We start from the raw sequence: 23,467 nt of genomic DNA, 5'->3' as shown, positions 1-23,467 counted from the left end.
CTCCCCAACAAGGGAGACGTTGATGTCAAGGCAAGTCAAATACTGCCCACTACAAAAGGAGAGAGACAGGCCCTGTGAATCCCCGTGCTGTTTGCAGGTTCACACTGTTTATTATTAGATAAATGTGTTAATAGGTTTGATTGCTGTTTCTAAAGGAGGCTGAAGGGCCTCAAAAAAGGCGTTACAAGTTATCATGTTAAAAAAGGAATATGTAATTTTGTTAGAAGTAGCACAGGCAATTGTATAAGATTCTGCTAATTAGACAGACTGATTTCAATTATGTAACTCCTAAACTGACCAGTGAGAGCCTCAACAGCTTTGTATTTATGTCATGCATATGGCTAAGATTCATGAATTCTTCTTCTTTTTTTTTTTTTTTTTAATTCTCTGCACTTTATCCTGGTCTTTATTAAAATCCTATCTGTTATTTTTCTATTTCTAATTATTACAGTAAAATTGAGACTCAATAGGCAGATTTGTTGTATCGTAATCCCCTTCTCAAATGTGCTGGGTGATAACACGCTATCATGCAAGTGAGTTTTAATGGGTGTAATACTTTACCTTCCTGTTCTCTTCACCAGAATATCTAATATGCCTCAAACAGCTGTCATGCAGCATTCAGAAAAAAATAAGAACTAATAAATTAAGGCATCAAATAATTAAAGCTACTTTAGGACGTTTTTCATCAACAATATTTATTGCTACACGCAGACTTGCTCTTGCTGTCGTGCATTTCTCTTCATGTCAGAGCAGCCCCTAGATGGGAAAGCCTGGATAAGATGACTGCAACCCAGTGCACTCCTCTTTTGGTATAGTGCGGCTTCTCTGTGCAGATGTAACCAATGTGATAAGTTATCCTGTGTTTTAGTTCAAAACCCTTTTTTTCTCATTCATAATATCATATCATATTAGCCCACATGTTCAAAAGATGCTTGTGCCAGTATGCAGACCAGTAGAACTCCATCTGTCTTTGTTTATCTGGCTGTGTTGCCTCTTAATGAAATTCCCTAAGCCCTGATTATTTATTTTTCTTTTCACAAGTAGTGTTCAGGTATGTACACAGTTAAAATTCCTAATTTAATAAGACAGGTTGGTCCATCCATATACAAAGACTTCCTCTCAGGTTGATGTGTGCTTGCATCACCAGATCATTATGTAGGCTACTGTTAAGAAGTTATTCCAATAGTAATGAGATTGCTCTAATCTGATTTTTATCAACTATGTGGCTTTGCTATGACTTAGAAATACTTCTGAGCAACCATAGACAGAGCTTAAGCACAGAGATTGACACTCAACTCATATACGTTTGGTTATTGTCAGAAAAGTTCTTTTTATCCTTTAAAGTACTAAAGGTGATGTCTCTAAATATGGATATTGATAATGCTTACTATGACAAAATGTTAAAATAATTCAGGATATTAAAAAGTGCAGAGCTAAAAGACTGCTAAGGTTATAGCATAAACTAAAGAGACACAGCTCTCTTCCCCTCAGCACTTTATGTGGTTTTGGCACAAATTCTGACAAGTTGATTAACATTCTTGTATTTCTGTTTATCAATCCTGATGCACAAAGGTGTTAAAATGTAATTATTAGTGAAGACTGAAATAGCCTGAGATCCTCAAGGAATAGATGAAACTGCAGAGTATGATTTCTCTTAAAATTACTTGCTTCATTTACTAAAAATGTTTCTCAATATTTAAATGACTGTCAAGGCATGCCAGAGATGAAAACTAACAAAGATATTTTCTCCATTAATATGAACACAGGTAAAATATTTTTTTTCTATAATCATTTTGTTACTTATTTACCATAGCGCTTCTGTAGCAATGCCTTTTAATCCCATGATGAAAAGCAATGATTGTTACTCAAAAGGTCTTCTGCTTGCTCTTATAAACTGAAAAACTAAAGGCGTGACCATTTTGTTATGCTTTGGATAAAAAATTTAAGGGGGGAAACAAAACACTCCTATCTTCCCTGCGTGTTGCCCACTGTGTCAGTGCCACGAGTGGTTGGTCTGCAGCGCAGCCGAGATCCCTGCGTGGCGCAGACCCCGCGTGGGCTGCCCAGCCTCCTGTCAGCAATGGGTACGTGTGAAGTAGCACAACGCTTGGGTCACTGCAGAACAAATTCTAGCAGTCTGTGGCTGTGCTGTGACTGGAGGTGTAAATTCTGGTCTGAACTTTCAGATCTCTGCCAAAGTTGCGGTGCCCGTCGCTGCGCAGCGAAGCCTTCTCGCAGAGCTGCCGTTCGCTGCATAGGGCTGATGTAATGGGGCTGGTTTAAGGACGCTGCCTTTGCCCTCAATATGAATTTCCATGCACCAAGGGCTCCACTTTTAATCTCATTGTGGGATTCTCCTGTTCTCCTTGAAAGCCATAGGAAGTTAGCTGGTTTTTTGAACCCTGTGAGAGCAACTTGTTCTCCCTGGTCTAGTTGGTGCTTATTGCCTCACCATCAAAATGCAGCCTCAGTTCTTGAAAGAGTGAGCTACATGTGGTGAAACTCTCTTTATTCTTCTCAGAAATAAATTTCTAAGCTCTTCAAAGCAAAAGTCCCATTTCAAGGCTCTTTTGGCTTAAAAGAGAGCTTCATTTTGCATTTAAAATTCACCTAACATTGAGAGCTTGCCGATGCAGCACCTCGTTAAGGGAACACCCTGCTGACCTGCCTCTGCACAGGCGTTTTGAGACTGCTGGTACAGGAGCTGTTTATTGGTGCTTCTGCACCTGGCAGTGAATGTGGGAGCTGAAAATGCTTCGTGTGGGGGGTGACAAACCTGGCAGCTCTGTTGACTGTCGTCCCTTGCGCATCCCTGTCATACAGCAGCTTGGCATTGCCTCCGAAGGCTGCCCTAAATAGCTACTAATTCCACCTCCAAAGAGGTTATGGCTGAGGTCCTTTTATAACCCAGCAGCCTTGAAGTGCAAGAATAGATTCTTAGGTCCATTAGAAAAGCCTTAAAATTTTAAGAGCTGGGGCAAACGCGTGGGTGTCCCAGAAAGCTAGAGGCTGCTTTGCTTTCACCCCACTGCCCAGCTCCCTGGTGTGACTCCTGTGGCCACTGTGTCCGCCTAAACACTCCAAAAGGTTGTGCAACATTTTGGTTTATCTACAGACAATTTGTTATACTCTTCATTTGTAAATGCAGCAAATACATGTTTGTCATGTTTGTCTCAAAAGTGTGAGAGCCTCTAGATCAGGTCTCTAGAAAGGGAGTGGTATGGGTAAATCTCTAAACAGAAGTGCAAACCAAAATATTGTTTCTAGATTCAGCTATTAGATTGGTGCAACTGTTACCAGACAGTTTTCCACTATCACATGAAGAGCCAATTTGATTTCAATTATAACTAATTTTCTATAGAAGTTAATTACAAACCAATTGCTTATGATCAAACTCTTTCCCCTTCTTTAAGTTTCTAGCATTCTCATCTTCTCATCTTCACCTCATGATCAGAGGTGAGAGTTTTAACAGTTTAATTATTTTCTTTAGAAGCCAAGATAATTAAAACGGGCTCATCTTGGCTCCCACTAGAAGTTTCTTTTAATGATTTTGCCATTGACTGTGCTAAAGAACAGTTTTTAAACCAGCAAAATGGTGTCTAGAAACTGCAGAGATGAAAAAAATGAAAGGAACAATATCATTAATGTGGGATATCAGCTCCCTCTAAATACATATTAGCTGGATCCTGTAAAAATTTATTTGCTTTCATATTTTATTATTCACATGAATAACTTGACTAAAATTTGTGGAACAAAGAGGACTAGTCAAAGATCTGAACAAAAGGCAGGACTGCCACTTGTCAGAAATTCCAGGAGAAGCTAATGGAGCAGCATGCTGTGCAGTCATACTAAATATGCCGACTAAACTTATGTCAGTATCAAAAGAGGACCACTACTTAAAAGGATCTTTACCTTTTTTTTTCTTTTTTTTTCTTTTTTTTTGAAAAAGGTTGTTACCAACAGAGTACCAATAGAAATCTTTAGAAGGAATGCACATGTATGTAATATAGAAGGAAAATGACGAAACCATGACCAAATGAGAGAAAAAAAAAAAAACGTGAACTTTTAGGATATTAACTATGATGAGATGCTTTAGAGGTAAGATCTAATTTTTTTTTAAAGGAATCACTAAGCATGTAAACACAAATGATCAACTTGATAATGTACCTGAATATTCAAAAAGCATTTCACAAGATAGAGATCAGCAGTGTTTTTCAAAGAAACCAGGCTAACATGAAATAAAAGGTGAAGATCTGCAGGAGAATTTCTCTGCTGCTGGGTGACTGTGCCAAAAAACAGTAGATGAAATTTGGTATTAAAGAGTAATCCATAGCAAAAATTCTATGCCTATAGATAACTACCTTGAATCACTTAGGAAAGAAACCTTAAGAGTAATCTTGAAATTATTAGGATAGAGAGAAATAAGAAAAGAGAAAACACCACAATGTCACTATGTAAATTTGTGATAGTAGAGTGATGGTAGAGGTATGCAGTTCCTATAGGAGGAGAGATTAAACAGAAGGGGATTCTTCAGCATGCAAAAAGGAAGATGGAGTGAAGGAAAATAGAGCAGTATATACAGAAAAGAACACTATACATAGAACAGTATAAAAATGGTGAAATTGAAATGATTATTCATTTATTTTTATTGCCTCCTCCTCCAAGTCTAGGAGGCACCAAGTGAAATCATCAGTCAGTTGAGCATTAAGGAAATTTTTTACACACATAATTACAGCGTGGACTTGTGGCCAGAATATTTGAATAAAACAGCATGAATGTTTCCAAGAGTGATTAGACAAATTAGTGGATGAAAGCATCCCCCTGAGTCCAAAGACCCTAGTGGACTCAGATGGCTGGAGTTTGGATGCCCGCGCTGACTGACGTATCACTCAGTGTTCCTGGTTGCAGGCAGGTGCACGAGCCTGGGGTTAACTGACCTGTGGTCTAACTCAGTGCACGTGCCTCTTGTTCCTTCTGTAAGGTGTTCAGCTGTTAGCCACTACAGGACTCAGCTCTGCACAAGCTGCTGGTTACTTTAGGATTACCTCTTTTCAGCATGTTAAAACCCAGGGCAGAAATACCCCTTTCCTTCAGCTGTGCCCCTGCACACAAAGAACGCTGACATCCACTGAGGATGCAGCCGCGTTCCCTCGGTTTGAAATCTGCAGGTAGACTAAATCCTGATAACACCCACCTCCACAGCATCCAGTTCTTAGCAGAATATTAACAAACATTTTAAAAGCATTTACACTTGGCTAACCCTGCGGGAGTTAGCTCCTTTCGGGGAGGGGGGGAACTCCCACCCTTGCCAGTTCAAACTGAACAGCCTGTTCTAAACTCAACTTTGGAGCTACCCTTGCTGCTGTCATTGGAAACATATGTGTCCCTCGGGAGAGTTATATTTGCACATGTGCAAATGAAGTTAAAGGGTGGAATCCTGAAGCCTTACTAATTGGCGTGTGCCGCTGTCAGCACGGCTATCGCATCGCTGCGTGGGAAGGGTTGGCTATTTCCTATTGCTTTAGGTCAATAATTTTTATCTCTAATTAAATAGGGTGGAGATTATTTTACTTGATCTTAAATAGCTCTTTTTTAGCTCCGTTATGAAAATGTCACTACTGTGTGTGTTTGTGGCGGGCTGGATTTTTCGCTACCATCCTCATAAAAAGGTAGTGAACAGGCAAATTAGGCAGAAGTTATGGCCACTGAGCAGGCCTGAAAGGAAAGCCTGAGAGCTTTTCGGAGGAAGAGCCATCCTGCTCATCACTGCTCAGATGAACATTTAATAATTCATAACAACTAACTGAGTTATGTTTGCCCTTCAATACGTTTCCAAACGTGAACAGATTATATGGTAATTGCTTTCAAGCTTTATGTTCTATTTCATGTGCCTAATAAAAGTTTATCTTTTAGGGCTTACTTTATATCTCTTCTTGATCTACTCCTAACTGACTGCAATACACTATATTAAAATATTTATCATTGTGCTATCAAATATTAACCATTTTAAAGCATCTGACTAAAGAAAACAAATAACGCTGCTTGTTTAACTTTTTATGAATTTCCTAATATTCAGTTGCTCAAAAATCCCCCACACTATAGCACCAAAAATTCTGAAGAACTGAAGTATATTCAGAGTATTTAAATTTGCTTGGTTAGAAATGCACTCTTGCTCATGTCCATCACCTGTGCGCACTTGGGCTCTATGTGCAAAATACCAGCTTTGCAGTCTGGAAAGGCTCCGAGTCCCCTTGGGCACAGGGATCTTAGAGAACTGTTTGTTTTTCTGCAGGGCTCGGCGGGATGGTGAGATCGTGTCCCGCAAGTCTGGTCCTTCCACAGCCTGTTCTGCTGCCGTGATGCCCGTGGGAAGCTCTGCTAAGACCCAGCTTGAGACTTCCAGCTTGATCCTCAACCTGCCTGTAAGTGACAGGAGCTGCACAGAGCTGTAATTACGCAAAGCAGCCGGTGCCCTCATCTCCTCTGTGCTCTTCAAAATCAAAAGCAGCTTCACTTAATCATTTTCATTAGCTGCAGTGTTTGTATTTTCTGTTGACACTTGGTTTCCTGACCTGAAAGATCCTCTTTCTTGAGAGATAACCTCCTTCCACTCCAGTCCCTTATTAAAAAGTAATGACATTCCATGATGTTCATACTTTGATAGTGGTGTTTTCTATGTATCACTGTAGACACATGATTATTCTGCAGGCCATGGGTATTGGAATTAATGGATTAATCAGCACATTAATGTCTTTTTTTCAGATTTAAAAGACCCTGGGTATCAGTATGGGGCGATACATACACTAATATTTCAGCATTCTTCCCCTGATGTTAGTGAAATCACAGTATTTTGTACCCTCTGAGAATCAGAGCCACTAACTATTTTTTTTTTTTTTTGTAATTTTGCCTAGTTTGTCCTTACATCTCTAAACTGTACTTTGCCCTGTGTTATAGTAGTGTGGTTCTAGACTGATTTTAGGAGAATTATTCTGGCTTTATTTTGGAGAAGCCTAAAGCACAGTCTGCCCTTGTAATATCCAAACCCTGTATTCACATAGTTAAATACATTTATGCTTTTAATCTTTCTAGAGAGAAGAGTATGAGATATATTGAGATATATATGATATATATCCTTTTTTTTTTTTTTAAGGAATTGATGATAGCAAACCTTTTCACATTGAATTGTGAACGTAAACCTTCAAAAGCAAATGTTAGTATAATTCACAGGTCGGTCACTATAATTCTAAGGATCAGAATTTTAGATGTTTTTCTTCGGAAATTTAGTCTGCCTGATGCTTTTGATCAAATACTTCGGCTTGTAATGTTTATAAGACCTGACAAAATGCAGACAATAAAAGAAATGTTTGCATTTAAATCAAGTTCATTCCCAGGAGAAGTTGCAAGCACTAAGCACAGATTGAACATTAAGGATAAGAGTGTAACTATAATCCTCTGCCTGACAAAATGGAAGAAAAGGGTAAAACAAACCATTCAGAGCTCGACATAGGGTATCTAGCTAAAAACTCATTTGCTAATTATTTAAGACTTACACCCTGCAACAAGATGATTCAAAGTAGTGGCTGCCCTGAATTTAACTGAGGAGCAAGACAGCATTTGGGAGCTCCCATGTGCCCTTCTAGGCCTTGATGGGGATCTGGCTGCAGGACTCAAGGTTAAACCTCTTTATTTGCTCATTGACTATATGAAGGGAGGCAGTGATTTTCTGAGTAATATTAATCGTTGGACCTTCCCTGACCTTTTCCCCCGTGGGATGATCATGCCTAATGAAAATTCGGCTGTGCTGCTGAGAGGTGATGGGCAAAAGAGTCCCTTGCTCTTTGCCGGATTGGATAAATACGCAGCTGTTCTTGGAATCAATTCTCACGCGTGTGGAATTAAAGGCTGTGCTTCTCGAGCGCCCCGGCACGCAGGCAACCCAATTCAGTCACCTGAAATGCCAGGGATAAAAAATACAAAAGATGCAGAACTGTGACCAGTAACTTGGAACAGCAGATGAATGCTCCTGGATAGTATTTTGCCTAGCTTCAACCCTTTTGTGTAAATTCAGGCAGATCATCAGAGTGTGAATGTTTCCACATTGTTATAGGCTTCCCCTTATCACAAAGTGCTATATTCCTTTTAGCACTGGTCCTAAAAAGCTGTAGTTGTTGGTTAATCCTCCTGCCTGGCTTAGACTTTTTCATTCTATTTTTATGTGTATTTTAGATAAAATTCGATATTTTTCTAGAAGATAAAAATGAAATATAGCTATTCTGATATTTCTCATGTTTCTGGAAATTTAAAACAGTTTCAGCTTGTTCTGCTCCTAATTCCTTCTTTTCCCTTTGATCCAACACGTGTGTGGCTGAGACACCCACTGCAAGTGTGGAGCGAAGCCCCGGCAGCCCCAGGGAAGAGCTGGAACTAGGTGAGCAAGAATCTGCCTGAGCCACCAGACCTGCTGACCCCGGGTCTGTGCAGGGTAATGCTGAATTCAGTGAGACAACAGCCCTTATTGTGGTGCCTTTTATCTGGGACGCAAAGTCTAAAATTGCATCTGACCTCCATGTGCTCAGGGACGCAAGTGATGAGCTCTCTGCCCAGACCCCAAAGGTGCGAGATGGGATGGTGAGTGAGCTGCCTAAATGAACGTTCCTGAGGATGCCAGGGTCTGCGCACAGGAGCCTCTGAATGGTACTTTATCAAATCAGGTATTGTGAGCCTTAGACCACAATTGGTCTTTCATGGTTGTTTTTCCCCACATGATTTCCTAATTTTTAAAGCCAAGTCACTTTGTTTGCTAACACAATCATATGAGTCATTAAACAGTTTACAGTATAGATTCGCCTTGTTTATTTATAGGTCAAATTTCCATTTTTTCTACGTTAGTGATGTCTAGTAATAAAGCTTTGCAAAAAAAAAATAGCATTCATTAATAATACCAATAGGCTATCTATGACAAAAGTTTGGGTTTTTTTTAGATTTTATTTTTAAGTGTGTGTGTGTGTGTCTCTTTTTGTACATATGTATTTCTGTACAGCACAAGCTCAGGGAAATCAAATCAGAAACACACACTACTTGTTCAGACAAATAATCCTTTCAAGTTTTGCTAATGTGGTAGGATGTTTTCTTATTTTTCCTTTGCACTGGATCTGCTTGCTTGCCCAGGCATTTGTTTAGATTTCAATGCGAAAATCATAAATGCAACTAAAATTGCTTTGCTACAAATTGGAATTCTGTTCCTCCATGAAGAGACTTGATTTAAATCAACAGATTTAAATCACTGTATGCCTGGTAAAACATGGCAATTATATCTGTTCCATAAAACTGACAACTGCATCTAGTTCTTCCTCTGAATTTGATTAGATGACTTGGTCTAGCTTATGTGGTGAGATTGAGATTTGTTTAGAAAGTTATAAAAGTGAGAGACAATTAATTTTGTCAGTAAATACAAAAGGGCTAGGTTGCATTTCCAGAAACTCTGATTCAGCTAAAGTCAGGCTAATTATATGCTGGACACAAAAAATCCTCATTAAAAGAAAATTATTGAGGTTATGATGTCAAAACCTGAAAAGATAGGAAATGCTGCTATTAGTATGTAATCAATTTGCCTCTGGTACATTGTTATATTATCATTAGTTGTATGGTTGTATGATTTCCTCCACAGACGCAGCCTTGTTCAATATCTCAGCTACTTAGTATCTTACTTATGCCCAATATTATCCATGTGGCTGTAGTATTCACTGTACTTGATTCAATTTCTGCTGCATATTTTTTTTCCTAAAATTCTTATTACTAGGATATCGCAGTGCTTCACAAATGCTGATGGTTATTTTGCCAACATCTAGAGGTGATAGAGGGTGGTAGCATCCTTCTACATACGGAATACTCAAGCAGATGAAGATGTTGTGATTTTTAAAACTTACTTTGAGACACAAATGATATAATTTTTCATGTTAATAATACAAGACTCATATTTAAAACTTTCTTTTGACTAATTCTTGTTGCAACTGTAAGTATTTGGTCTTTTGTGAATAATACTCAAGCGTAGGCATCCTGAAATGAGAAGACAGTTAACAACCACATGTAAAAAGTATGGTTTATATAACCTGCCAAATATAAACAGGAGTTTTTGGCAAAAACAAAGGATGTCCTATTTTCCTGAATAACATCTAGCAGTCTTGTCCACATAAACATTATTTCTCTTCATTTTTTCCCTCACTTTAAAGCTAATTGGTTAATTATCACTATTTTCCTGAAACTCTCCATTTTTGGGTCTTTCTCTGTGAACATATTTGTCACTTACATGAACTGTCCCAGTTTTTCTACTTCTGAAATATTCATCATTTAGAGAGGAAAGCAGTAATTTCAATCTTTATTGCTTGTGATTTATGATTTGCATTTGTTTTAATGTATTGTATAATGTTTGGCAGTACAGCAAATTTTATAATATTTGGCTAATTAGTGTCAGTAATTACATTTTCTCTTGTGTTTCTCAGTCTTATAAATCAGAAGTGAGCCCTTGTAGAAATCTCTGTAATACATGTGAAGAAGAACTCAGAGAGGCAGGGAGAAAAGGTGAAAGAAAAACATAAAAAGATTTTCCTGAGTTTGGGGAAGTAGGTGAACAAAACAGTTACAAAGAATAAATCTTAAGAATCCACAACAAAAGTAGGAGGTAATAAAATCCTAATTCTGTCCTGATGTAGTATGTGCACCCAGATGTTTAGAAGATCCCTGTTACTTAGGAACAAAGATAAAAATAGAGCTGAGCATTGAAACATCTTCTTCAAACAACATTTACGCAAAATTTCAGCACCTATTTTTAAGGTGGTTAAGTATAGCTCAACTTTTTAGCTTTGCCTTTTGCCCAATTTTCACTATCACATGGGGTAACAAGACATTGTTTTGTTTGCAATTTTTATCACTTATAGACATAGTTGAAGGTATGCAAGCACACCATTAAGCTACTTAAAAAGTTTGGCACAGAATAAAGTGAACATGCAGGAAAATCATGTTTTGTCTTTTAGTACGAATGTTCATGTCTGCATTCATGTGCTAATGTTTCAGTACCAAAAACGTACTTCACGGTGGTAAGTCACGCATATTTATGTATTTCAGTGGGAGCTCCTGCAGGCATTAGCAAAAGAAAGAGGGAGGCCGCTGAAGCACAGCCAGAGGAGAGGAGGCTCCGCGAGGCGCGGGGACCGGGCGCTGCTGGAGCTCCCGGGGCTGAGCTCCTTTCTGCGCGAGGCAGCGGGGTTGCACGAGAGGGGCAGCTCCCACGGTTACTTACGTTGGCAGCCCAAGCTGCGCCAGATATATCCCGGCAGACACTTATCACACTTAGGCCCTGAGGTTCCCTCCTTACACTCACAAAATCCTCTGTCATTACAGCGATCATGGACTGACCCAAAAGGGTTACAATAACAGTCTGCAGAAACAAGACAACACACACACTGGATTCAGGGCTACGTACGGCAGTAAGTCATTCAATACCAATAAAGGGTGCATTTCCAGTATTAAAGGAAGACTGTCTATTAGTGATATATGGAGCAGTGGATATAATTATTATAGCCCCATTTATTTGTTTACACATGTCGTTTCAGGCAGAGACCCTTTATGGGGTGAAGAGAAAAGTAAACAGAGAAGATAAAAAGGAAGAGGAGGATAATCTTTGAGGGTAAGTGGTTTTAACAGAAATTCTGTTTTGGTAAGAATGTTTTTGACAGCTTAATGAACATTAAGAAAGGTTTGTATAGTATGGATATATCAATATGCCATTAGAGTGGAATGTTTTACATTATTAAAATAGGCTTATCTATACTGCTCAATATTTTGAGAAGTGCTGAATGTCTTTATTGGGCTATATAAATGCACTTTACTTATTTCCAAGATAGTCTTCCTTTATAGTTTGGAGTAATATATGAACTTACATGGCTATTTGCCATTAAATTGATGACAGTGTATTTCTCAGAGATTAGTTAACCTTTCTACATATTCTACAAGGATAATACTTGAGGTAAGCAGGCAGGCAAGGTGAAACTTGCTCAGAACTGGTTTTGCACCTGCCTTTTCCATTCCACTTTCTCGCATCCCAGTGGGTAGATGGAAGACACAGTGGGGCTGACTCCCTGCTGTGTATTTTCCACATGTGAGCTGACCTCATTCCGGAAGGGTAACCAGTTTCCTCCCGCAACTCTTACTGTAGGGGAATATGCTTTTTTTTTCCTTCATTTACAGACCTTTTCTTTAATGTAATTACAAAATCGATGTTCAGCTTTTAGCTAGTAAATAAGACAAGGCTGTTGCTAGCACAGCTCATTTTTAACATTCCTGTTGTTCTTTTTTTTTTCCTCCTCCCCTCCTCTTTCTTTGTTTTCACTGAAGGACCAGATCTTATTTGTATCTAGACCAATGTAGACCCAGAGTAACTTCACTGTTAACTGACACCATGGACACACTTAGGTTTTGGCAGCTTCTCTGATCTCTGCTGCTGCTAAAGGCAAAAGATACAAATTGATTCCTGAATATGGGCAACCTGCTGGGAGCCTGGCTTTATATGTCTTTAAAATGGTGTTATTTTGATGACTGTCTTTGGCAGTTGTTCTCTAACATTATATGAAACTCTGTAGTATTGCAAATGACAAAATGGAGTTTAATTGGAAAGTGAAATATTTAAAAATCCTATGTAAAAACTAACAAGAAAAAATGCTACCAGAAACACATTTGTCATCTGTTGTTGCAGTGTTTATTAGCTATAAATTGCAGATGACACTTGGGACATTTGGAATGCTAAAGGAGCATAGTAACTACCTTTGGCAAACATGGTTCCACAATAATAGCCCAGTCAATTAGCTAACAACATTCATTAATGGAGCTGAATACTGAAATGCCAACAGTACTGTGCAAGCCTGAGCGTGATTGTACCTCAGTGAGCACCACCTGCAAAGCTGGCAGTTCTAATGTTAATCACAGGTATGAAACCCTGCTGTAAACAGGCCCAGAGTGAGGCAGAGCAGAACGCAGGAAGCCGCGTTTGCTTAAGGAGTGTTTATAGAGCACCTTGAAAGACAAAAAGCTTGGAATCACAGGCACAGGGCCTAATTCACATGCCTTAAAAGTAGCATAGGTCAATACAAGGTCATTTAAATGAGTGTTTATGGAAGTAAGACTTTGGTATTGAATGCTCGACACACATGTGGTCCAAAGAAAGAGGAGACCCAGGGTCAGTGAATGTGTTCCTGCCGAATGCTGTCTCATGGGTATGTTAGAAGGACCAGGTTTGTGCTTTGCTGTTTCAGTGTCGTCCTTCCCTTAAATAAACCTGTAAGCTAAGCCCTTTTACACAGGCTGCAGGTCAAACTGCAAGGCAGCGTAGACCGTAGGCCCACGAACATTTGGTAACCAAACGTGGGCTGGTACAAAACAGCAGGCTGTGAAACTTCCCAGCACCTTCAGATATGAGTAAGAGCAAGTGCCCCAGTTCCAGCGCGTCCCAGGTAGACGCTGGGTAGCATCAATGCCCTTGCAGCAGCAGGGCATCAAGTAGCACGCCCAGCCCTGCACGACGGCCACGCGCCAGCGTTGGAGCAGGAACAAAACAGTCTTTGCTCGTCTGGACTGAGAAGGAAACTTCTTCCCAACTTCAGTCTGTGAGGACGGCTCTAAGGGTGGCGAGGTGACAGTAGCAGTCATCTGTTCGCTGTGATTCACTATATTAATTGGGTGCTGCCGACAAAATACCCTGAAAATAAGGAAATAACCCTCAAGCTTCACTTACTGCATGCACCATCAGAGTCGCTAAGGCTCTTGCAGGTGCTAAATGTAGGTGAAGCCCAAGTGATTGCAAGGCTGGCTTTGTTAGGGGTGCGAGGCAGTATTTACCATTTGAACATTTATTTCAAAAGGCAAAGAAAAGAATTTATTACTCTGGGTCTACTTGGTCATGTCCAAGCTAGTCATGCTTGCAAGCATATTCACTAAATTAAAGCATTGTCAGGCCTTAGACATTTTTAGCACTTAAGACATTATAAAAATAAAAATCCTTTCAAATTCTGTTAAACATTTTTCCCCCTGATGAGCATGTCAAGTTAATTATTTTTTTTTACTTTAAATTAAATAGATTTATTTAAAACTTGCCATTGCCCATATGAGGTAATTTTGAAGTTAATTGACAAATCCAAAAATTTTTAGTATTTCTATGTGGGAAATAAAAATAATGTATTTTGTAACTAAAGAAACTAAAGGCATAATAAATTTAGATTTAAGCCCATTGTATAATGTAGCTGCACTTGATTCACAGGGCAAAATCCTTCTCAGTATCTCAATTCTCTGCAGCTTTGTCACTTTTAAATTTAAACATTTCACATTTTCTCCATTTAGTTTAACATTGGCTAAGATTCACATATTTGTTATCTGTATACTTACCACATATATTTATTAAAACTAAGAGGTATTGCTAAATCAGAGCCAAAACCCTGTTAGCTGCCATTAAACTGACTTATCCAAACATTTCTGATTTTTCTAAATATGTGGCTGGAGAGGAAAGAATTAACTTAGACTTTTATATGGGAATAAGACTTGCATATGTCTCAGGAAATCTGCTTATTAAATGTTCATGCCAACGCTCCACTCACAGTTAAACCCCCAAACCGCTCTTAAACTCAAAGAAAAATGAGCATTTCCAATAGAGCAAGACTCTTTGTGCTTGACCCAGAAAGATGGCAAATCATCAGCTCTCTGAGTGGAGAATACTCAACATTTTTCAGAATTAAATCTCAGGAGCCCCAGTTCAGAAAAAAAGACCAAAAAGCCCTTTAAAGAGAGATCTCTGTTTCCAGGAAAGAACTGAAATATCTGCTTCGCTCCCCTGACTTCCAGCTTGCAGCAGCAGGACTGCCTGCGTCGCTGGCTTGGCCGGGTTCACAGGTTTTCTGTGCTGGACCATCACTGTGCTCCTCAACAGTCCAGCAGGACTGTTAGTTATTGAAAATATTTTACCTTATCTGTAGCCAAATATGTTTTGAGCCCATAGTCAATTCCCATGGACCAGTTCTACTTGCACTAATGTGGGGAGGACTGTAAATGCATCACGCAGCTTTTGGGGAGAAGCTTTCTTTTAAATGAAAGGTGTGTTTTGTTGCTGTTTTCATAGAATCATAGAATTTTTGTTTTCTTGTGTTTTTTACTTTATTTCTGCACAGTCTGGGCAGTTCTAAACTGCACAACTGTTTATTTTACGATGAAATTCTAAATATATCACTTGCAAATTAACAAAAATGTAGGTATTTTTGACTCCTGGTTTATTATCTTCCTTGCTTCACTGACAAAGCTACAGATGCTGTCTTAGCATTTCAGTGTACATGGGATGACAATTTACTGAACGAGCTGATGAAAAATCCCAAATAGAGTAATTTAGTGTCATTTTCATTAGGCCTGTTTAGACAGTTTAAATTAAACAACCCTGATGTCACACCAATTATGTCCCTCATCTACATCAAGCAAACATGAGGGACAGTGCTTTTTTCAGGAACATTGGATTGGGTTAATCCCCTCAGCAGAGTCATACAAAGTCATGACTTGCTTACTAAAGTTCATATTAGCTCATCCTAATTAATGTCAGAGGAGATCATGCATTTTCGAATGCATTGCCAAGCAAAGTTAAAGGAAGGACACATGAAATGCAGTGCGTGGATGGATCGGGGTGCTTATCATGACATAAAATGTAAATCTGACTGGCTGCAGACTGAAACAAATAATAGCATTTTGCCAAACAGTTTCTGGCTTGACTCTTAGCTATGGATTGTAGGGAATACATAACTTATGTGCCCACCAGCTATTTCTGTGTGAAAATCGTATGCCCACTTTATTTTTTCTTCTTGGAAGCGAAAAATAAAAAGTTACAGTAGAAATTCAGAGTGGGTTCCCCTGCTGCTTTTGTCCACAAGCAATCGCATGTGATGCCATCCTCCCACTCTTGCTAGAAAGCTGCCCTCAGTGGCTGCTGCTTAACCCGAGCCAGGGACAGAGGCTGCCTCAGATGGCCGAGTTCAGCCTTGGTCCTAACTTCCCTTCTCTGTGTAAGCTCTGCAGTGATGTGAGCATGATGCATGTTCTTCTAGTGTGACAAAGATCTCACATTTTTTTCCTAGTATGCTATTTTTATTATGTTCTATTGTTTTCTTTAATTCTGCATTTTGGGTATTGATACCAGACGCTAGGTTTAAAGCACTCTTTTAACCTAGGAACCCTTCTTCTAAATTGACCCAATGTCAAACTGATTTGACAAGCCCTACTCTTAACTGCAAGGGCGCAATTTCAGTCCCTCCTCCGAGGAGAGGCAGTTGAGGCAGCTTTTACAGTACTGGATTTGCTGCAAAATCCAGCAGCTGGTGACTTTTGTGGATGAGTATTGAAGGGCCTGCACAAATAATGGCAAAAGTCAGCCCGGGGAAAAGGGTTTGTGGCTCAGTCCTTGTGTTTTACACACATCTCCCTGCAGACCGAACCACCTCCTCAGGGCTGAGACAACTAGATTCAAGTCCCCAAAGATGTTCCCCCCCATTGAAAAAGCTCATTGTGGCCCGCGGGCTGAAAAGGCATAGAAGAAAAGGCGCAGTTAGCCCGGGACTGACCTATGCACACATTCTCATCGTCCAGCTCTGCAGAGGCATTTCTGAAGTAGCCCAGCCTGCATAACTCGCAGTGCTGACCTCTAGTGTTGTGCTTACAGCTCACGCAAATGACCGTATTGAGCAGCTCGATGTAACTGCACCGGTTGGAGTGGCCGAAGCATTCACAGTCTTTCAAGGAAGAACAGAAATGTATACAGAATGTATACAAAATGTATACAGCAGCAGAGTCATCGCACATCACATGCTCAGTAAAAATGAATCATGAGTAGAAGTATGAATGGATGGCACAGACACGTTCATCGATGTGACATGGACAGCAGCAGATGTTTATCTGCAATGGAAGCGAGCTCGGATTCAGGCAGCGGAGCGAGCCGGGCACCACGGCGCGGCGGTGGCACTGGAGCATTGGCAGCTGTGAACCTTGGAGGGCACGGCAGGCGCGGGCGCCGCTCCTGCAAGCGCCCCGCGCTCTGCACGCTCGAGGTGAGTGCGAATCGAGACATGGGCACGAGTTCCTCATGTTAAAAATACCAAATGCAGTGGACAAAAGGGTCAAACTTGAGCATACTTAAACCCACAACCATATACGAAAGAGCTTTGCTTTGACACAAGGGCTGAGTATTCACGACTGCTGCTGGACTCAGGGTACTGCAGATGTAGACACCCTGTAGACAAGAACCAAAATGCTTCAAGACCAAACAGCCTCAAGTTTGATGCTTTTGGCCAGCACTTTCCAAAAAATTAAGAGGGAAGAAAAGGAAGGAACAGAGGTGTTATTTAAGTGCCATTTCTACTGTAGTTCTGAGGCAAACAACGCATTTTTATATCGAGAGAGGGAAAAGCAACTAGGCCAGAAAAGACATTGAAAAGTCTGAACAGTGTATTGAATAGAAAGCAGGTCTGTTGTAGCCACCTGAAATGCAGGCTGCACCGCTTTTTGAGAAACCTTCTGTTAGAGATAAAATCCAGTGCTTCTTATGATTTTTTTAAATCATAAACAACGTGTGGCTTTTTATGCAAGTAGAAATTAGAAAATTGTATCATTATGCAAGGCACCGCTCTGCCTTGTGTAAGAAGGCCGGACGAGTGCAATAACTCATCTCGGGGATGATGAGCCCAGAATGAATGCAGAAAAAGTTATTAGGAGGATCAGAGCAGTGGAGAGCCTATTTAGTAAGTTCAGACTTGGGGTAATTTGGTTTGTTTAGTCTACAGAACGAAGGGCTGTGAGGCGATGTACCTGCGGGATACAAATGCATCAAGAAGAGAGCCCTTTGCTGACCTAGGTGCGCAGCTGAGCTAATGAATCACACTGGCACAAGAACAAATGGGTGCTAAGTGGCCACTGAGAAATTTCAGCTGAAATTAGGAGCCCCTTGCCAGCCATGAGGGTGCGGAGGTTCTGGGGCACGCATCCAGTTTGTCCCAGAAAGGGGCACTTTGGGGATGCCGTGTGATAGGCGGGTACCGGCGATCAGGAGCCGTTCCTCGCAGCAGCGGGACGGTGCAGGGCCAGGGCAGCGCGGGCTCTGGGGGTCACTGGGGCTCCCCCTTGGTAAAGCTGCACAGGAGCGTGTCAAACACCGCCATAAACGTGACGGGCTGCCCTTCCTCTGGCACGGGGCTGCTCCTGAGGGCTGCCAGGAATTCAGATAGAATATTTGTGCCTATTTACATTTTTATAAGGTAATAGCAGTATATATTTGGTATACTATACATAACTAATACATATATTTATATGTTTTGCTGTTGTCTGACTGATAGCAGCAGATTGTAAATAGACTGTATCTTTTCCTGTACTGCACAGTTTTTAGCACAACTTGCATTTCAATCTTCAGAGCTGCCTTTCTGGTGCCAGAAAACATTAATTTGGTTCTCATATACACACTCAGTTTGCATAGATACTTGTCGTCTTCAATGTTATACAGCTAAACCAATGTTTTATGGTTCCTGTGAGCCTGATGATTTTTACACCTGTATCTGCTGGAGTTCGATACATATATGATGCAATGATTTTTGTATCATATATGTATTCACATTCACAGATGTGATCAATCTCTACGTATCTTAGTTCAATTTCTAAATTAAAAAAAAAATACTTGTAGCTACAAAATATAACTATAAAATCAAGTGATAATTAACCGGCATGCATTCACAAAAGGAATTTATTTTAGTAAAGTGTTGCTTCTGTCACTTGGTTTTAGTTGCTTTGGACTCTTAATGATGTATCTAGCCTTTGTCAGCTCTAGGTGTATCAGGTACAACTTGACAGGAAGGGAAAACATGTTAATATATCTCTTGTCTTGTAGCTCGTCAGTAAGGCTTGTGACTACCCGTAACCACCCTACAGGTAAATTTAGAGGAAATAATTTACTTTGCTTTTCCTAGCAGTAACAGGCAGCAGAATAACATTGTATTTTTATGTTACAAAACTACGTAGACTGTAAAGAAGTGGCAGTGTATCAGCTTCTGCTACGTCATCTGGTGTTTAAAATAGCAGAAAATATGGAGACCCTTCTGTGAATGAATAACTGCATTTCATGCACTCCAAAATTGTGGTGCGACCTTCAGCGCTACCACAAGACACCATTAGCAGGTAGAAAAGCACGAGAAACAAAGCTGCACGAAAAGCAATTCCCTGCTGGAGCCAGGCTGGCCCCAGGCTACCCCTTGGACGAGGCATCCAGGGCTTCCCACGGCTCAGCGTGACCTACACGCGCTCACGTCAGAGGGGCCGCGGGCCACGCGGGGCTCCGTAGCTACGGAACGTGCGCAGGGAGAGGCTGCCTTCATGGGGGTGCTGCCTTCTGCGCCGGGTGAAAGAAACGACCTGTTTTGTTTTGACGTTAACATGGGGCACGACTTAAAGGAAATGCTGAACTCTTGATTTTTCAGACTGGTAAATGCTACATGGTATAGAAAAAAAACAGGTAACCCTGCAACAGTCAAATAGCTGATTAAAGATAGCAACAGGGCAAAGGGAAAAAAGGTCCTGACTTGTAGCTAATGTTATTTTGTTATTAAATCAAAATTTTGCTAATACAAGAATTTGAACGTATTTTGCCTGTTCCTTTTGGCTTTATCGGTGATTATTTTTTGCATTCTTCTAGTTTTATAGAAGTAGTTATATAACACAAACTATGGAAAGGATCTTCCGATGCACAAAAGTTATGTATTTTTTGTAACGCTGCCGTGGCGGGTTACCCTGCGCCAGTCAAACCCAAACCGTCGAGCTGTGCTCAGCACGGCAGCGGGGAACCCAACACCCGTCAGCGCCGCACGGGCTTCGTAGCTGCTCGGGTGATTCACCCCGAGCACGGCACGAACACCAGAACGGAGCCTGCTCGCCACAACGGCCACAAGAGCCACTGAGGGTGCTCGCACGCGCGGCTCTGGATGGCAGCCCAACCACCTTCAATCACTGGCAGTCCCTGAAAGAGATGGGAGACGGGCGGCCAAAGCCAGACTGCAAATGGTCTAAGGACAGCAAAATGACAAGGGCCTCCAGTGCTGGAAAATGCTGCTTTGCTTCCGAGTGCTGCACGACATGGATAAACTGCAGACAGTTTTTAAGCTGAAGAACGGTAAGTGGCAAATGGTTTGGAAAATAAAACCTCAAAGGAAAAGTAAAGGTAGCCAGTACGTTTAATGTGAAGAATAAAGGGGGAAGTGATAGCTGGGCTAGATTTGATAGCTGCGTCTGGGTGATTGGGAACTTGCAGGAGGACTGACTGTATGAGCCTTTAAAGGTGATTTTCGTGCAATGATGCCATTGCAACAACCCAGATGCTGCTGTACAAAGCAAAATGAAACTATCCCTTCACAGGCAACCATAGAAAGGTCACTCATTTAACTCCTTTGTTTCCGTGAATTGAATATTAGGGTTTTTTTCTCCATTGCAAGGCTAAGCGTGGACACTTTGGAGAGGAATATACTATTGTGTTGTGGGGACAAGGTTCAGCTCAACCTTCGGCTGGGACCTGTCAGCCACGTGAAATGATGGAAGGTGCACACATAGAAGGGAAACATCATTTTTAAATTAAGACATTACAAAGGTAATGCATGAGACAGCCATCAGTGTCATTTTCTAATTAAAAGACAAGGTGTATTTCAAGAAAGGTCTACTCAAAAATAAAGGGCTTTTAATTTTCTAACAACTCTATGGTCCTCTTCTGTATGCTAGCAAAAGGCAAACAAAGGAGATTTTCATCATAACCCCAGAAATAACCTGCTTTGTAACAAACAGTATGGCTCATCATCATGATCTCATCAAACGGGTCAAACTAAGTTCAAATATTTGTTAATATCCCAGGAGTTCCTTAGTAACATGTATTTCATGAGTAATGAGATATTCACAGTAGCTACAGAAAGACAAAACATTGTATACATAATTTTACAAGTAAATTGATGAGAAAGAAACAATGAGTTTGTCTGGGCACAAGGGCGAGTGTTCAGACTGTGGATGAGAGATGTGCAAATGGAACAGGTTGCCTGCAAGTCACCGAGAGGATACTGGCATCCTTCGTTAGGCCCATTTAATTCCATTATTTTGATAAAACACTGAAGCATCAGTTCAAAATGTAATGCCTCCATTTGGAATTTGCACACGCTTACAAGAAAATGAAGATGTAAGGCACAATTACAATGCATTAAAAGACTATATATACCCTCCACAGCATTTACAGATAATTCTTGAGGATATGGGCAATTGATGTTTTACATGTTGTTTGCCTTCAACTAATCTGCTTACGTTTCCTCTTTTACAATTTGTGAGGAAAATAAGTCTCTAGCAAACAAATGCTTTCTAGGCATGGTCACATTCTCATTTTTATTTCCTTTAAAAACAACTGCCAGGTGACTTTATATGCCAGTAGCAATTATCTAGGAAACATATTTACTATTATATTCTTGTATGGCTTATGTTTGTGTGAATTAATGCTTCTGTTATCGTCAATGAAAACGCTTCACCAATAAGCTGATAGGAACACTTCACAGCTATTCCAGATTCATACAGTGCAATGTTTTCACAACACGTAACACTACAAAATCACTGTATGAATCCAAGAATTCCTACCTCTCTTGTGGTTTGCAACTTGAACAGAAGAAACTGTTGACATAGCTAATTTGGGAGCAACTGGATAGGTAATAAAATGAACAGTGCATTAGAAAAGGTACCAAATAGGAGCAAATCAAAAGCTTAAAATAAACTTCTTTATTAACTGATTTTTTATTTAGCTTTAACGATGGCTCTTGTTTTGCATAGTAAGGGAGGAAGTTGGAGGGGAATGGGTTATGGACACATCAGCTATGGAGTGAGAAGAGCTGAAACACCCAAGATCCAGACCGGGGGTTATTCACAACTGCGCCCTCGGGCAGCTTTGCTTAGAGGCTGCTCGAAGGTTCTTCCCAATCCGTGATCAGTGCTGGGTCCGGTGACCTGGGCAGTGTGCAAAGCGGTTTATTAAATGTACATGCGTGTTTGTTCTGCCCTAATGGCATAAAGTAAGCACCAATGTAATGAGACTACATACAGGTAGATTTCTAATAATTATCTTCTTCATACGCTATCCTTGTCTCAAGTATGTCATCTGCAGCAAATGTTTAACACTGTAACTTGCTGCAAATGTGTAATCTGAATAGAAATACTTTTAAGTTTTTGTGCTTTCTGCTCCCTAGCAAAATGTCAGAACTAAATTAACTAAAGTTGGCTCTCTCTTTTGGGAAGAAACACTGCATAATCTTAGGCTGTTTGAGATGCATAGTGCAATGAAGCTAAGTTTTATATCCCAAGCAGTATAATATTTTTTCATAGTTGAAACTATGAAATCCATTAGAAATGCTAAGTGCTATTTCATTGGAGATGTTTTGATTTTAAATTCCTGCAAATAATGTAGGTTAATCCTTACAGAGAGCAGAGATCAGTCTGTGTTTTTTGGTTTGTTTAAGGAACACATACAAAACTTCAAAAAATATAATATGGACTAAAAAAATCTTTTAAAATACTCAGTATCATTTCATTAAGGATATTTAGTTTAAAATTTATGTGAACAAGAAAACTAGTGTACTTTGCTAATCCTTGCAGAGAGCAGAAGAGCAGTAATACAACTTTAGGTCTTATATGCATGTGCATATATGTCTCAATTGACCATTGTAAGCAACGGCTAAAACACATGGTTGTTCCCAAACAGCTCCCGCACAGGCTGCTAACGCCTTTTGTTCAGTTTAGCAGCTATTTTCTAGATGATCTTTTCATCCATTTCCGTTTCCGTCCCTGTTTGTTTTAGCATACAAAGGGCATCCTTTGGATGGTCGCAGCAAGCCAGGCTTGCGCGAGGCTTTCTGGGAGGGAGCGGTGGCCGCGGTAGTGCGGGAGGAGATCGAAAGGACTTTCTTTTTTATGAGCAACCGTTTTGAAATGTGCAGTACAGATGAATACATCAGATAACATAGCATTTTACTTCTACTTTTTTAGTCATCCTAAGTCAATCTGCCCCTTTCAAAGCGAATCATCGCACCACAATCTGCCAATAATTTTTTTGTGTGGCACTTGAATTCCAGAAAAGTGTGAGTCTGTTCCGTGGGGAAGTTGCTTGTGTTGTGCAGACTGCACCAGGGGAAATGCTGCTCAGTTCACTTAAAACACAGTGGGAGCAAGGCATTCAGAAATGGGTTGGATGGAGGCAAGGGAAATCTCTCTCACTCAAAGATCTTGAAGCCTGTTCATAATGCAGACTGTGCTGTCTATACAATCCAAAATTCTCTAGGGATTCTGTTCAACTTAACATATATCAGTATATTGTAAGTTAAGATGTTAAGTGATGTAGCGATAT

At 40.3% G+C, this 23,467-nt stretch overlaps 1 protein-coding gene across 1 annotated transcript in view; it reads right to left on the bottom strand.

Annotated features, from left to right (window-relative positions):
• NTNG1 (netrin G1) overlaps window positions 1-23,467 on the bottom strand; it is a 126,899-nt gene that overhangs the window by 8,300 nt on the left and 95,132 nt on the right. The window contains exons 6-7 of the mRNA XM_088524352.1: window positions 16,638-16,805; window positions 11,297-11,434 (exon numbers count right to left, since the gene is read on the bottom strand). Coding sequence (XP_088380478.1) covers window positions 11,297-11,434; window positions 16,638-16,805 — 306 coding nt within the window. The remainder of the gene's footprint in view (window positions 1-11,296; window positions 11,435-16,637; window positions 16,806-23,467) is intronic.

This window comes from Tinamus guttatus, unplaced genomic scaffold (genome assembly GCF_059628265.1).
Source record: "Tinamus guttatus ecotype Peru unplaced genomic scaffold, ASM5962826v1 Tinamus_guttatus_pri_ptg000211l, whole genome shotgun sequence".
NCBI lineage: Eukaryota > Metazoa > Chordata > Aves > Tinamiformes > Tinamidae > Tinamus > Tinamus guttatus.
This window is presented reverse-complemented; position numbering and strand designations above follow the sequence as displayed.